At 38.0% G+C, this 16,792-nt stretch overlaps 1 protein-coding gene across 1 annotated transcript in view; it reads left to right on the top strand.

The window, feature by feature from the left end:
* LOC306852580 (attractin-like protein 1) overlaps positions 1 to 15,218 on the top strand; it is an 89,518-nt gene extending 74,300 nt beyond the window's left edge. The window contains exons 28-29 of the mRNA XM_079389527.1: positions 8,128 to 8,242; positions 12,083 to 15,218. Coding sequence (XP_079245653.1) covers positions 8,128 to 8,242; positions 12,083 to 12,207 — 240 coding nt within the window. The 3' untranslated portion in view covers positions 12,208 to 15,218. The remainder of the gene's footprint in view (positions 1 to 8,127; positions 8,243 to 12,082) is intronic.
* Positions 15,219 to 16,792: the final 1,574 nt, after the last annotated feature.

The raw sequence follows: 16,792 nt of genomic DNA, 5'->3' as shown, positions 1-16,792 counted from the left end.
GTTAGTTTGACCTTTAAACTTTGAACCAGTTTACTTGGCTACCATTACTCAATGAAATGTTTGCCAATATACAGTATCAAATATCTGTGTGGAACTTATGTGTGTGTATGGCTCTGAAATGAATTTCTCATTTGAAAATAACTTTTTCTAATCAGCTACTATTTCCATGTATATTTAAAAATTAAAGCAAGTAATAAAAGTTCAAGTAAAATAAAATAAAAAGTAGTCTTAGAAATAATCTAGGAATGTTTTCATCACTGTGTGAGTATATATAATGTACCTAACCTTTAGAACCAGCTTAATGAGGTTTCCAGTCTAAATAATGAGCAATACCAGGCAGAAACCGTTTGCAGTTTGACAGCTCTAATTTAAGTGCATCGCGATTCATGGCTGTTACACAACAGACTCGCTCGCAGACCTGTGAAAGCAGATGTACCTGCCGCTCTGCAGAAACGTTCAAAACACACGTCCAGCAGCACTTGATGTGCCTCTCCAGAATCCATTAGTGTAGAGTGGAGTGGTGCTCAGTGAGCATTATGGGCTGTTGGAGGACACGCCACAAATGAAGAGAGCAGAAAACAACATACTCGTCAATTCTACAGCTGAACGCTGTTCAACATGGATCTTTTTAAACAAACTTTAGCTTCACTGTTACAAGTGCATGGCTCTCATTTATGGGGACATCAGCCTTGTGAGAAGAGCCACTTAAGTTCTGTAAAATTGTGTCCACAAGCCAGCTGTTGAGAATTGAAGTTTGCTAACAGAAGTTATTTTGATAATCAACATTTTGCCTTCAGATGGCAAAGTACCTGCATATCTTATTTTTCGTATATTTGTCACACTGTACGGTGAGAGTCTGTTAGCTCAAAAGCTCTTTATTTTACTGAATGTACTCTCTTACCTTTTCTGAGATACTGTTGTGTTTCATCACTTTTTTAAGTTCTGTCACCTTTGTGGTGGAAACAGCTAAACGTCTTGAGACCAGATTCCTGCTGTTCACTTCTCAGCCTCAGAGGTTTAATTTCGACCAGCACAAATCTTCTAAGCAGTTGCCACTAATGCACAGGCTCATCTCAGGAGGCCCATTATGAGCCGCCACCTTTCTATTTCAACTCGGAGCTCATTCCCTCAAAGCTTTGATTGCAATAGCATTTCAAGTTTGTATTCAAAATTAGCCAGGGACTGTTTTAATGAAACACAATCAAACCCAAAAACAAATGCTCAATAGTGGATCTAAATTCTCTGCCATTTTGTCCATAGTTGCTTCTGAGCATTTCTTCTACGTGCTTCTCTGCTATGTTTCGGTTTATTATTTTTAGCGTTTGGAGACATTATGGTATGAAATCCTTAAGCATATTTTTAGGTTAAGTCTTATAGCATATGTGGCCCCTCATGTTGCTCTTCCCCAGCCTTCATCATGTGCTTGGTGATCAACATTGACACTTCTTGGAGTCTGTTGAGGCAGATCCAGATGTTGGCCCCACTATGCTGGGATCTGGCAGCAGCTGAAGGTGAAAGGAGGGAAATGAGAGCAATTCTGTTCTATAAAGGTTAATGAGAGAGCATCTGGTGCTGTTGAATTGTTTAGCATAACCTGCTAATAAAAAAGAGGACAATCCAGACAGTTCAGCATAATATGTGCCTGTAGCTCAGAGTCTGTCTGTAGTTATCGCAGATTAGCTCACCCAAGACAGATGCTAATAGCAGATATAACCAAGGCGTGTTTGACCCATTACTGTGCAGTAGCTGTGAAGTTTATAAGCCTATTGCAGTATTATTAATAGTAAAAGAGCAGAATGACAGAAATTTGTTAGTCGAAAAAAGGGGGAATTAGATTAGGACATGACATGAATTTGAACCTACACATCTAGCTTCAGCTCCACAACTCGGTACTGCATGTCTATCCAAAAATTGTTTACTCACCACCTTGTGTGTGTGTGTGTGTGTGTGTGTGTGTGTGTGTGTGTGTGTGTAATAAGATTATTTATAGCAAAATGAAGAGATGATGGGCAGAAAAGAAAGAAATGGGGTATACCTAGGGGTGTAATAGTATACAAAATTGGCGGTTCGGTTTGTACTACAGCTATGTCTTTAAAGTCTGTTATCACTGCTACATCTGTCTGCTATTTGCACTGTTTATTGTGCTGTTGTAAATGGGGAAAAGTTTCAGCAAAAGTATTTTTTAGTTGGAATTATTATACTCCGTGAAGTCTGTGAAGTTTAACAGAGATACTCATAATGTCAGGATGAGCCTTTTTTGCAAAATGAAAATGTCTTCCTTTCCAGCATTTACAGATAAGGACACAACCATAAATATAAGTTATGCGCTGTGGAAAACATGTCTCTTATGCGTTAAACAGCACATGCATCTGACAGGAGGGCAGGCTGCTTTAAACTGTATGCTTATGAATTAGTTTGAAGTGCTTAAGCTTGTCTAGTGTTTAGGACAACTCATGTTGTGCCTCTTTCCTCTCTGTTGATTTTTAAATGTGTTTGAAGCATTGTATTTTTCTATATATCCTATATCTTGTTATACCGTAACAGAGTTTCTAAATATATTCCACACACACAGAAGTTCTGTACATGCAGTGCATAAAATAACACTGGGTTCACTTGGTGCACATGCGTGCTGAATTAAAAGACCTGTACCAAATATTTTTCAGTACAAATGTGTACCGTTACACACCTAGATATAACGTAGACTAGATTTGAACTGTTCCCACCCCACATGATTTTTGCAATATAATGACAGGAAAGTCTGCTTCTGTAATCTCTATATAGTCCATTTGCATCTGCCATAGGTCATGTTTAGGGCGCTCTGGCTGTGCCGGTCTGGTTTGTGTTGGGCTTGACTAGACTGAAGAAAACATTGTGCATCGAGGTCAGCAGAAGTGCATTATGAAGCCAGTGTGAGGCCGGCCCATTTAAAATGGTGCAGATGACACAGATGCTGCTCTGTCACCATGGCTAGCGCACAACATATGGGCCCGTTAACAGTTTCAGAGTATGATGGATGGAGGCTGTCACCAGGCAACAAAGAGAGGGCCGTTTAAATTATACTGTGTACATAGCCGTTCTTGTATTTGAGAGTGCTCAATAGTGAGCTCTTATCTACAGACCAGCGCTGTATGCTCCCTGTCACTGCGAATGCTGCTATTAGCCATGCAAATGAGATGCTCCGCAGGCGGTTAAAAGCTGGAGAAACATATAGATGAAGAGGAATGTCCTGAAATAAGGTATAGAATGTGGTCATACAATTATTAGATATTCACCAGTTGGCCACATAGAGAGATACAAGGTAGAAAACAATACGATATTTACAGTATAAATCTATTAAAAAGAAAGTGTCGGACACATTGGCGAGACAAGATGACATGGCCCATAAAGTGTCTCTCACCAGCCTGTTTGTCTCAGTGTATAATTAGAATGTGGCTCTGAGCTGTTTTCATCAGGTTAGTCAATGCAGGAGAGTGGGATGGAGTTGGACCTCAATTAGTTGTAAATTAGCAGGGCTGTACGAGAGACATATGTTTTCTGGCTAGTTCATCATAGCCTTTCTTGTTTTCTCATGAGACAAAACGTGCAAGTCTTTCATGAATGTTCAGTTCTCTGGATTTGTTCTTTTTCATGTTCAAAGGTGTGTTTTTGTAAAAATTAATTTTGAGTTTACTTTTAAGGTTTGAGGGTTATTCATGAGCAGGGCTATTGATGTGCATGATCTTTGGTGAAAGCTGAAAGATTTTTGCTTTTTCTGAAGAAAATGTGTTGCTTGCCTGTGCAAAACACACTATAACTTTTTATGAGTTGGTCTGATGGCTTTCCCAGAGTATAAACTACTTTTCAAAAGTTTGGGGATGGAAGTTTTGTTTTTCCTCATATGCCACAAATGAATAAAATACAATAAAAACTGTAATGTTGTGGAATATTAAATAACTGTTTTCTATTTTAATGTGTTTCTGTTTCAGCATCCATTACTCCAGTCTCATGCTGAGTTGGTGTTCAGTAAACATATTATCAATGACAACAGTTGTGCTGCTGAATATTTTTGTGAAAACCATGATAAATTATTTTCAGGATGAATAGAAATCGTGCAGCTACTTTAATAATCAGCATTATAAATCAATACTATAAATGCCTTTACTGTGACTTGATCAATTTAATATGTCCTTGTCGAATACGTTTCTAAGTATTTTCTTAAAATCTTATTGACCAAACTTTTGAGCATATATATATATATATATATATATATATATATATATATATATATATATATATATATATATATATATATATATATATATATATATATATATATATATATATATATATATATATATATATATATATATATATATAAAAAAAAAATACCATGGACTTACACACACACATAGTCTATAGTATTCTCAAAACGCCACAATTTGAGCTAGCATTTATGTATGTAATGAAAACTGTTATGAAGTCACAAGTTATGAATTTATGAAAACTTCTTATTACATTTTTGCAGCACGTGTTCTGTAATGTAATCCGCTGTAATCTCGTTTTTCAAACAAACCTCAGTTTAGCTTCCTAGTAGGACTCTAAACAGTATTTTTATTCATTAGCTGCATCGTAGCAATGCTTTCTAAATGGCCTGCAATTGGATTACTGTAATCTGTATGGTGCAAAGGTAATGTGAATGAGACGAATATCACTGAATCCAAAACCATAAGGGATGAAAGTGCGTGCATGAAAATGGATTTATCTGATCGTTTGGAGTTGTTGGGAGGAATGAAGATCTTGTTAGGTGGTTTAAACGGTTTATACATTGAATACATGGTCTCCACACACTCATAACAGACTAATGAGAACCTTTTAGGGTCATTTTGGTATTATGTGTGGATGGATGTTTTATAGGAATTCTATAAATAGGATCCCTCACTTTGTTGTATATAGGTGTGATAAAATATGTAATTAATTACTTAATGTATTTATTTCACAATATTCTATTTTATAATAAAATAATAATTTTATTTTGCAATATTTAATGTTTTTAATTTTTTCCTGTGAGGATTTTTTTTTTAAGACATGTACAGCTGTACACTCACAGAGCAAATGTTAAAAGCAGTCAAATGTTACAAAGCTTTTAACATGTTTTCTCTGTCATTTAAGTTAAAATTACTTAAAAGTGGAAGGAAGTGGGCACCTCTTTGAGCAAGAGTCTATTGTAATGCATGTTTGGGTGTGAAATTGAAATGGATCTGTAGATTGCGCATAACTACCAAGCTCAGACAATAGCACTGGCCAGCAATGGATACGTAAATATAGGGTTGAAAATGGAGATATGTAATTAAGTGTGATATTTAGCATGAATCACTTAATTGGTGTGTTTTGCTAGAAATAATGAGGTTTGCTGTATCATTCAAAAGCAAGAGGATGCATTTGTGTATAACGGGCAGAGTGAAGAGTCTTGAGGCCGCTGTGGTTTGTTTTGTCTATCACTTATGATAAATGGGGTGCTAAACCCCTATAGTCTGGCTAGTAGAGCAAACATTTGTATCGACATGCATCCTTATGGTTACATTTTACTCTGTGGTGTAAACTTAACCTTGTCCTTAAGATCTTAGTAGCCAGAGAAGGATATATCAGACTGATTTTGATAAAGAAATAGCATGCGGTGTGAGGGAGAGAGAGAGAAAATCAAAAGGAAAAACAATGATATTCTGCACACGGAGGAATGAGGGCGCTAGAAGGGAAGCTAGACGCCCCCTGCCACCCCCTGTCACTCAAAAACAATGGCTTTGAACTTTTTAAGTGCAGCACAAGTGGCCTCTTTTCCTCTCAAAGAGACAGATATTGCTCTGATAACAGCCTCTGTCCGCCGGGCTTGATGGACATCACTGTCAGCGCAAGCTTAATTTGACCTTTCACAAGCCCCTCCACGCCTGTGCCATCACGTTCCATGAGTTCTCTCACGAAATGAGAGAAAGCGATGGGCTTGGGCATTCTTTCATTTTAGAACTGAACACATTCACTGTGATTTGTATAGGCGAGAAAAATAAATCTGTGTATATTTAAGCATTTTTTACCTCCTCGGTCTGTCTGTCTTATCTATCTATCCATCTATCCATCCATCTAAATTTTGTGAAATAATATTGCAATTTAAAATAAGTTGTTTTAATATCCTTTTAAAATATATTTTTTTTGCTATGAAGCAAAGCTACATTTTTAGCATCATAACTCCAGTCTTCAGTGTCAAATGATCCTCCAGAAATCATTCTAATATGCTGATTTATAATTAGTGTTGGAAACAGTTGTGCGGTTTCATATTTTTGGGACATGTGATACTTTTTTTCAGGATTATTTGATAAATAAAAAGTTAAAAAGAACAGTGTTTAGAAATAGAAATTTTGTGTTGTTTTTTTAAAAGAAATTAATACTTTTAATCAGCAAGGATGTGTTAAATTGATAAAACGCGATAGTAAAGACTTGTTAGATATTGTTATAAGAGGATTACAATTTGAATAAATGCTTTTTTAACTTTTTTTTTATTAATCAAAGAATCAAAGAAAAAAGCATCACAGGTTCCAAAAAAATCAGCACAATAGTTCAATTCAACAATGATAATAAATCAGCATGTTAGAATGATTTCTGAAGGATCGTGTGACACTGAAGACTGGAGTAATGGCTGATGTATATTAAATGCTGGCTGAAGTATATTAAAAATAGGCAACCAATATTAGAAATTGCAATAATATTTCACAATATTACTGTTTTTTTTTTTTTTCCCGGTATTTTCAACCAAACAAATACAGCCCTGATGAGCATTAATATCTTACTGATCCCAAACTTTTGGACTGCAGTGTATATATGCCTTTAGCAAGGGAAATAGTCAATACATTTTATATAATTTAAATACATTTTATATAATTTATAAACAGTTTTTAATTTATATGGCAGTAGCTTTTCATCGGGTAAGCACAGCTCACATTTTCTTCAGAAACTATGCAGTTAATAAAAACTTGAGTATTTGTAATTTAAACTTAAAAATGGATATAGGCGGAGTTGGTCTGTTTGGTTGGGTGATATGACGAAAGAGGGCACATTTTAATGATCTGCATATCAGTCCAAAGCCACAGAGAGCTCATTTAAATGTCTGCTGTGTGCTTCAGTAATTGCCATAATTATATTGAGGTGGGAAAGGGCCAGATTTGTATTAAACATTCCTGCTTTAGAGAAATGTACCTTAGGGTAACTTTGTTGGTTTGACGGCTGGCGCTTAATTCATATTATAGGCTCGATGAGGACCATTCTTGGCAGAAAATAATAGTTGGCGTCTGTTCCCTTTTTTTTTTTTTTTCTTTTTTTTTTGTGCATTTTGGCAACTGAGGTAAGATATTTAAGCTTCATTTTGTGGAGAGCCATTGGCTGCCAAAGTCTGTGATCTTGCAGCACGCTCTTGGAAGAGCTCTTGAAGAGGCACTCTCTTTAAATGGTGAATACACTCTATAGTTGAGTCAGTGTGTGTGGAGGGCCAGAAACGAGAGGGTATTAATGAGCTGAGGGAATCTTAAAAGACAGTGCTTTTATTCATTGGCAGGGACATTTATGACTTCCTTTGTGATTAAAACACACAAAACAATCAACGAATCCTTTCAGAAAAGCATTCATATGAATGCACGTGAACCAGCTCTGAATAATCTGTAATGTAATCTGTAATAGCTTTTTATCGGAGATAAAAGATGACATTTTAAGATCACAATTGCCTGTGGCTTCCTTCCTCCTCATTCCACTATGTTGCATCTGAGACCCGCTGATGCATACTTCTATCCAGGGAAGCATTTATAGGACTGAGAGCTGGTGCTACAACACGACCCGAGCTGGTAGTCAACAACCTCAAATGTCACAGATTTTCTCCGCCTGTCATGATGTGAACTTTGAAAGTGGCTTTGAAAGAGTCTTTTGAGTTTCAGGGACATGATTTGTTACTGAGATTATCACGATGTGAATTTTCCTTTTCTGTCGACGTGCGAGAGACGTCCTACAATGTCAGCTCACACTGAGTACTGTGACATTTGTGACTGATGGTGATGTGTTCGGGAGGAGGCTTGTTATAGATGACACATTTCCTCTCCTCTGATCTCTCCACAGGGACCTCCCAAGCCAGTTGCCGTGGAACCCTGTTCAGGGGGTAAAGCAGCAGTGCTCACAGTGCTAATGTGCCTCCCAAGAGGGGCATCTGGTGTTCCTCCACCCGGCCAGTCAGGTCAGTAATTTTGAAAGGTGTCCTAAAATATGTCTCCCCTTTAGATGTACAGTACCTTGTTTTACCTTGTCTGAAGCTCATACTGTGGAGCATGGTGCTGGCAACCCCAAGATAACGGGTTCGATTTTTAGGGAATGCATTGCTTAAATGGAATATCAGACTCTTTGGATAAAAGCATCTGCCAAATGCATAAATGTAAATGCTTTAGCACCTGATACCAAAATTGTACCATAGTGTGCACCACCTTGTTTTGCTCACAAATTATAGGAAAATTAAGATGGAAGCATTATGCAGACACAAATACATAATAATCTGATAATATAATAATCTGTTTTGTGGTTGTCAATTGAAATAAACAGTGGCTCATTGTTCTGAAATTCTTGGATGTACCAGTATTAAATATCTGGCCAATACTGATAAGATAATTATTTGATCCTGTGGCTAATATCAAAATTATTTTCTCTTGTCTAAATAAATTGAATGAAACGCTAATGCTGAATTTAGGCTTCACAGTATTATAATGTACAGTATGAAAAATGGAATTAATTAATTTTTGAAATCTTGAAAAAGATTGCATTTAACAGTGGCTTAACATTATTAAATAATTAAATTACTAGATTATTAGTGTTTTTGAAGATTAATTTAAGAGTGTTACAGAAATAAATTGTATAATTTTATTAAATTATAATTCAATTAATTATTACATTATTAGTGTTTTTGTAGATTAACTTTTGAGCGTTACATCAAAGGTAATCCAAATGTAAAAATCAAAGAAATTATAATGCACAAATAAATATCAAATATTGGCCAATACCAATATAGTTATATATAATCCCAGTTGTTACTACATGTTCTTTTGTGATTTAGCTCCATGTGGGCTTAGTAAGTTTATCCCTAGCATAAAATTTGACTGAAATTTAAAATGCTGATATGGTACAGGCAGCTTCTCAGTTAATGTTTTACACCGAATTAACATGCCCGCTGCTCAGTTATTATGTTGCAGTCTGGTTCATTCCCCATGTGGGAATTAATTTCATGCAGGAAGTCAGAGAAGTTCTCCAGCGTTCCCCTGGTGGTCTGATGCAAGTTTGTCTGTGACTGCAGGTCATATCCTCTTACACCACTATGGCTTACCCCACTGTGAATGTCTCCTGTCTATAGCCTGAATAAAAAAGATCTAGTTTGTTACAGTTTATTGGACCAAGAAAATCTGAGGAGACATTGTACCTCTCAGTGTCCTTGACTTTGAGACGAGGGATTGTCTTGCTCCTATGAGCACCAAACACATCCTCTACAAATGTACAAACAAAAAATAATCGATTTAGTAATGATGGTGTCCAGTTTCTCTCTTTTTTCACATCTTTGTCTTTTACCTTCAACTGACGGCACCTTTTCAGAGAGCTCTTACTGACATATCACACGCATATATTTAGACGGCAGTGCTTTAAAAGCCATGTCAGCTCAGGGTCTGTCTCATAGACCTCTGTCTGGCTTTAAGAGCTACAGAGTGGTAAGACTGGGCTAAGAAAAAAACCTTTTACCCCATCCTCTTCTCAGCACGCCTGTCAGTCAACCTGCTGCTTTATGGGACCTTGTCCCTTTAAGCTTGTCTTCCTCCCCAGGAACTTGACTGATCTGGAGGAAAAAAAAACTACTTTTGTTTCAGTAAAGCTTCTCTAATAGCTTCTCGTTTGTTTGACGAGCACAAAATAGAGGCAACAAATAACAAAAACAACAACTGATATGCACAAAAAGAGTATTTTGGTGATATCTAAAAGGAGGTTGGATCTATCGAGACAGCTTTGTAATTTCATGACACTGAAAACTTTAGAGTGGCTGCTTGCTGGGCTGTTGAAGTTCGTCATGAGCACTTTTGGAGAGAGGTACCTCAGATATAGAGTGAGAACAAAAAGGAGAAAGGGTCTGAGGGGGAAAAATGCTGAGACACTTCTGAATCAACAAAGAATATTTTTGGATAGAAGCACAGGAGCTTCGTGCTCAGAGGTCGCTTTGTCGTCAAAGAGCTTTGTTTTCGTTTGTCTTTTTGGAAGTTTCACAGCAGGATGGATGTGTAGGTGTTTGTCTACAAGGATAAAGCGGTGCATCACCTTCACAAAGTAGACCAATCTGTGTTTGACTGATATCGGAGCTTGGAGCAGAGCAGGCTGCTTTTGTCAGCTGTCACCCTGCTCTGTCTGCACGTCTACCTGGTGTGATGTGAGCCTCCCACTCAACTTAGCGCTGGGACACGATAATGAACTCAGCCAGCCGACAGCCGCTGATCGCTTCAAACTTTATTGATTATATTCACAGATATTACGAGATTTCCACGGGACTGAAGGTCTCTCTCATTCTGCGCCTGGCTAACAAAATCAAATGGATGTTTATTCATTATATGCATGTGAGATCAAATATGTTGACCTTCTTTCCTTCTCATTAGGAGTTTAGTGGGAAAACGTGAACGTCCGGCCTCATATAACATTGAATCATTTTGGCTAAGCAATGTAAAGAAAAAATGTGGAGATATGTGCTTTTAATATGTGAATGTGACGTGTATTTTATTGATAATATTTCCACATTTTTTACATCACTTAGACAAAATGATTTAATGTTATATAAAATAATAATAAAATATAAAATAAAATACTACAAGCACATATTTCCACATTTTCTTTACATCGCTTATCCAAAATGATTCCATGTTTAAAATATAATAAAATAAAACATTAAGTATATGTAGGTGATCATTTCTTTGTTTGAGTTTGGACATCTGAAATCCAAGAATTTCAAAAGTCATTTTAGCAGCACAGTACAGTTTTAAATGCTAATTTTTCACTGTAGAAGATATCTTTGAGTTCTAAAAGTTAGCGCTTTTTTTATTCCACAATCCTCACGATCTGACCTTTTTAAAAAAAAAAAATAAAAAATAAAATCTAGCAGCATTTTTTTTTGTTATACACTGCTGACCCATCATTACTGGCTCGCGTCCAATCTTTTTTGACCTGAATGGTGAGTAGTTTAAGTTCATGCAGAACCAGCTCTAAAAGCACTCCAGTAGTAGGCGTACACTGCACGCTTCAATCCTGAGGACTGTTCTGTTGACAGACGTGTAGTTTTCACATTCCTCCCTACAGCCCAGGTGTGATGGCTAATAAATTGATGTAGGGCAGTGTGTAACTGTCTGAGGCTCAGGTTGTTCTTGGATGTAAATCCTCTTTGCCTGAATGCTTGAAGCTCCGGCTTCACACTGATGTGCTGAATTCAATTCCTTTTGCCCTGGTCTGTCTGAAGTAATGAATTGTTCCTCCCCAATAATTGTATTGCTTCAATAGCAGGGAAGGAGCAGTGTCAGACTAGCAAAGAAGTGGCCGTTGTGTTTGTAGGATGATTTGTGAGATGCTGCTTTGAAAAATGGCTTTGGGGTTGCGTCCATGGTTTTGACCACAGCAGTCCGTGGCAGAATCCTGGCGCGAAACGCAGGGTGCTAGGATTCGAGCTCACTTTATACCCCCATCCAAGAATGAGAGAAAAGTGGCTACAGAATAGGAGAAAGGGATGCTCCTTGAAACCAATGACCTTGGTGATGAACAAGGCATAGCTTTCGAGTCTTCCAAGGCATGTGTGGAAACTTCTTTATGCATGAACAGTCAGGAATTCCTCTTTAAAAATGAATGAGCCGATTGCTGTTCTTTTGAAAGAGATCGCTTTGTTACCATTGTCCCTTTTTTATATAACTCTGCTTTGACATGTAAATGAAGCGTTTTCACTTTTGAATGCTGTCTGCGAGTCTGCACTGCTCCTCTCTGACCCTCGGCTTGCTTTGTTGTGTGTTGTCTGCAGGTATAGCCATCGCCAGCGCTCTTATCGACATGTCCCAGCAGAAGCCCATGGACTTCAAAGAGAAAAGCCAAGGCTTGAAGAACCGCAAAGCTCTGCCTCCCGCTCACCAGGGCACCTGTGTTTGAATCGTCTGCAGCCTCGGTGGGCTGTCCTTTAACAGAGCGACCTCCTCTCTTGTGCTGCTTCAGGCAGACGGCGGCCTAGAGCGGCCCCATGTGAGGGGATTATTTAGGCGACAGAGTGCCCTCTATTTCCACTCCACGTTCACTTTATCTCTCCACGTCAACTGAACGTCGTAAATAGATCTCGTCCGTTTCAAGCGACCTTGCCATCACCACCTGCTCAAGCTCAGACATTACAAGTTCAACTCAAGTTCCGAACCAATCGACAGGCTTCTTCTTGATTCATCCGACTCGGGGCACCGTTGAGCCCTCATTTCTGTCTTCTCAAGGCCTTCTGAACATTGAGGGTCTCTCCCATCAGCTTTACACCAAGCACAGATGTGCCTCTAGCGTGGTTTGTACAATTTGGACCAGAGTGTCTTGCTAAGCCAGAAGTAGCGTTCTGGCAGTCTCGGGATGGTCGCCGGTTTTGTGTACGGGTTGCTCTCCTATAATATGCTCACCAACTACACTTATGTTTTTGCTACATTTTTAGCTCCTTCTAAATATTATTTAAGAGATGGACTTTAGAAATGTTTGCCATGGCCTGGAAGCTGTCTGTCGTGTAAGCTAATGACGTTCTGCTGCTGGTAGCTTCATGCTTGGTAAACTCATGTTAGGCATGGATCACATCCGTTTTTAGCTAGATAGGTTTCACACATTTCATACTTATGCTCCTCTTGTGAAGACTTTGCATGAACCACTCACACTATGCTTGAAAATTAAACACTTTGTGGGTTGCGTGTCACACGAAGAACGTCTTCATGTCTTGAAATATCGCGCACCGTTTGCTGCACCATAATATAGAGGAGCCAGCTGGTGCAGGTGAAACAGTGTCAGTCGTAAATCGCAGAGATAAGTCGGACTCTAGTTGTGAGGGATGGAATCGCACCTCGCTGAACCGACAAACCTGGAGAAGTTTCACCAGAAGCCGAATCGCAACGGGTGTATAGTGTTAAGGAAATGCTAGGGAACTCTAGGAAAGCCGTTGATCTTCTTTATTTTTATTGTCGTTTTGCAGCGGTACAGATGTAAATGAGCAGTGACTCATAACTTTGCAGTAACGCTTCATCTCTTTATAACAAACTTTTGTATTAAGTTTCACATATTGTGAATGTCTACAGAGAAAGATGATTTTGAGGAGACCAGCAGGCGAGAGTGTATTTAGACTGCACATACACTCAAGGACTGAGTCCTCTCAGAGCAGGTTTACCAGGATTCACCATACAACTGGATCTTCTGAAGTCCTCAACCTTGCTCTAACACATCGCCAGGACCGAGCCTGAGCCCTCTGTGGGTGAAACAGGACATCCGGGTGACTTATTTTCCTCTCTGTGGCAACAGCAAAAAGTGTACAGCATCCTAATCATCACTCGTTTGCTTTAGATGAACTTGAAGATGTGAATCTAATGTGAATCGCTCCTTCTCTTCATGTAGCTACTTCAATGTTTTTGTTTGTATTTTTTGCTGGTTTTAATAAAGGATATTAAAAGGTCAATAGGTATTTTAGGGCCACCCTCTGTACATGACGGTTATGAGAAATAATCATATCTTTTACAATGTTTGTGAAAAAAAATAAATGTTGAATTGTTTTTGTAACTAATTGATTCCTGTGTAATACCTCTGTGATTTGATTCTCACTCATGTAACTCAATTCATGTTGGTATCTGTTTTTAAGGTTGTAAACTGAAGCTGCTCATCTAGATTATTCTGGGCATTTTTGAACTTACTTTTCAGGTCATGATGTGTTAATTTAGTTTCTGAGCTATTTTTTTTATCTTGAAGTAAGATTGTCACGCAGGATTTCTACAGACTGATTACACAGGAATCATCTCACTGTACCTCAGTGCATATCATTAATCTTCATTGTATTTTAAAGATGAATGGAAAAATAAAACACTTGAATATTCAAAAGTTTGTGGATCATTCCAGTGCCTGTGAATATGAAGAGCTCGTCTCACGGCTTTCACAAAATCAATCATTTGCTGGTTCTCAATGCTGTTAGCAAATACGCCAGTGTTAAAATGCCTGTTGGTTGCAGAAGATACACCAAAATTGTATAAATGGATAGATTTATAATCTAATTTCTGTGTGTCCTTAAGATGTAAAAGTTAGCAGCTTAATCAGCAAAATAAATGTGTAGTTATAATATTATGCTTGCCGATCAAGACAATGTAATGTATTTGAAAGTATTTTCTTTTCTTTCCAGAGCAACCCGTATTAGTCTCAGAACTGCTGAGGCAAGAAGACCTGCCTGTTAAAACATAGTCAGCTGTTTTGGGGAGGCTGATCTGATCTGAGCCGGTTATCCCTGACATGCAAAGCAAATATCTGTGTTCTGTAATACAGTTTTAGTGGCCCATTATTTTACCACAGTCAAGGGGTGTTAGGCAGCGATATGAAGTGGATTGCCTAAAACCCACAGCTTTGAGTGCCTTTGCTTTTATAAAATGGCAACAACAGCAATAAGATAAAAATGCCAATGTTCAATTGATACAATTAATCCATCAAGTAGTTCATTAATGCCTAACTGTAGATTTTTTTTGGCCATCACCAAGCAACATAATCAGTGAGAGAGCAGCTTGGCACAATACAAAATGCAACTAATGTGCAGTCACACAGTGTTTGTGTATTGAATAGTTCTGATTTTAGATTTTGATTGGTCAATACCACATTACAGATCTGATAAAATCCTCAATTATGCAAAACACCTTTTAGTCATATCACTGCATGTAGAATTGTTTTTGTATAGCAATGTTCTATTATTCTAAGGAGCAGCAAGACACCACCTGTTTGCATATTGATATACAATTTTGATTAACAAATATAATGATATATTCACAATATAGCATCAGTGTCGATATCACACACCTGCAAAGTAGTCGGAGTGAGACCATAGGCATTTGTCTAGCTGTCGCAATCTTTTTTCCCGATAAAACATATTTGGTGCAGCGCTTCGATAGCTTAAACCTCTTAAAAAAAAAAAAAAAGTGTATTATTATTATTAATAAATCTAACTATTGAACACGGAGTGTTTTTTACCATAGGAGGCTTGCCACCACCAAGTATTAGGCCCCAGTTTTGTCATCAAAAAAATCCAAAAATCAACCTGTAAGGTAAAGCATAACCCCTTGAGACTTGTTTTAAATAATAAAAAAACAGCCTAAAAAGTGGTTCATCCAATCAAATTTTATAGCCATAATGATTTGATACATTTTCCAATCCTAATTAGGGTTGATGCATGATGTGCGATGAATATTCTAGATCCCTGAAGGTTGTGCTGTTTCATATACACCTTTTTTCCATCCGCCTCACTGTGACAGTCACCAGACCTGGCTAGTCAGTCATTCTGCTCAGGCAGGTGCGTGGCACAGGCTGACATAGACGGAATGAGCTGTCACAGCTGACTAATGCCCATAAAGACACTCAGAGGAGACGTATAGATAACTCTTCGCAGATCTGTGTGTGTATGTGTGTTTTCCTAGCCTGCTGACGGGAGGCAGCTGTAACATCATGCCATGTATCAAAGGCAGTGATGGATAAGCTTAGCTTGTTTTTGCATTTTCCATGTCAATGCGTTCCTCACTGTCTTCTAGAAACCATTCAATACCAAGCCTACTCATTAGTCTCTGGTCAGTGCTGGCAGAACTCATGATAACATTTGAATTTGTGATCGGCTGCAATCAGTGTCGAAGTGATGACAGCATTTGGAGTGTTAAAAGAAATATAAAATCACCCAATGATCCATTTTCCTCCTCCCTCGTGCTCCGGACTCCTCCCTTTGCCCATTTTTCGCCTGATCCCATCCTCTGATGAGTGCTTGAGACGTGCCATTTCCGTATGGATGAATCTGTCAATATCAGTCGTATAAGTCAATGGGTGAGGGAGTCGTGGACTGTGTATCCAGTGCAGCCGTATATCTCTGGGTGTGTCAGTGGATGAGTGCTGTGAGAGATGCCTTGTGCCTTTATTGCTTTTAGTTGGCAGGAAATGCCCAGTGTAAATCAAGGTGTCTGGCACTAACATTAAGAGATATTAATGAGAGTGCGGCCTGTTGGTAATATAGGAGGTGAGAGAGAGAATGAGCGATGGTTATGGATAAATCATTCATCCTTATGATGCCTGTAACACCGAGACCTGCTAGGAATAAGATGAGTTTTACCAACACTGGGGTGTGCTTCTCTGGGACACTTTATTTTACGTGGGAATTCATTTTATGCTCCTTTATATGTGAGCATATGTAAACATCGCGCTAAAAAGGAATGGTCCCAATTAAATACAGGATCAATGTGTGGCATGTGATAAATAGGCACACAAAAATAATCTCTATTTTGTAAATGGCATACGGTTAAATTTAAAAATGAAATAAATATTAAAGTAGGCTAATAATAATAATAGTGAGCATATTTTTTTTGAATTTGCAGATTACGGAGAGATGGTTTTGTAAAATAAGAGTGTCACTTCCAGTTCTTTTGCCTTGAATACATGGGTTTTTTGAATGGGTTTTTGGTTAACACAAGCTCAATATATAGCCTATGACAACCTCACT

Source organism: Barbus barbus, assembly GCF_936440315.1.
Source record: "Barbus barbus genome assembly, chromosome: 32".
Classification (NCBI taxonomy): domain Eukaryota; kingdom Metazoa; phylum Chordata; class Actinopteri; order Cypriniformes; family Cyprinidae; genus Barbus; species Barbus barbus.
Note: the sequence above shows the minus strand (reverse complement) of the source record. Positions and strands in the feature narration are given on the sequence as shown.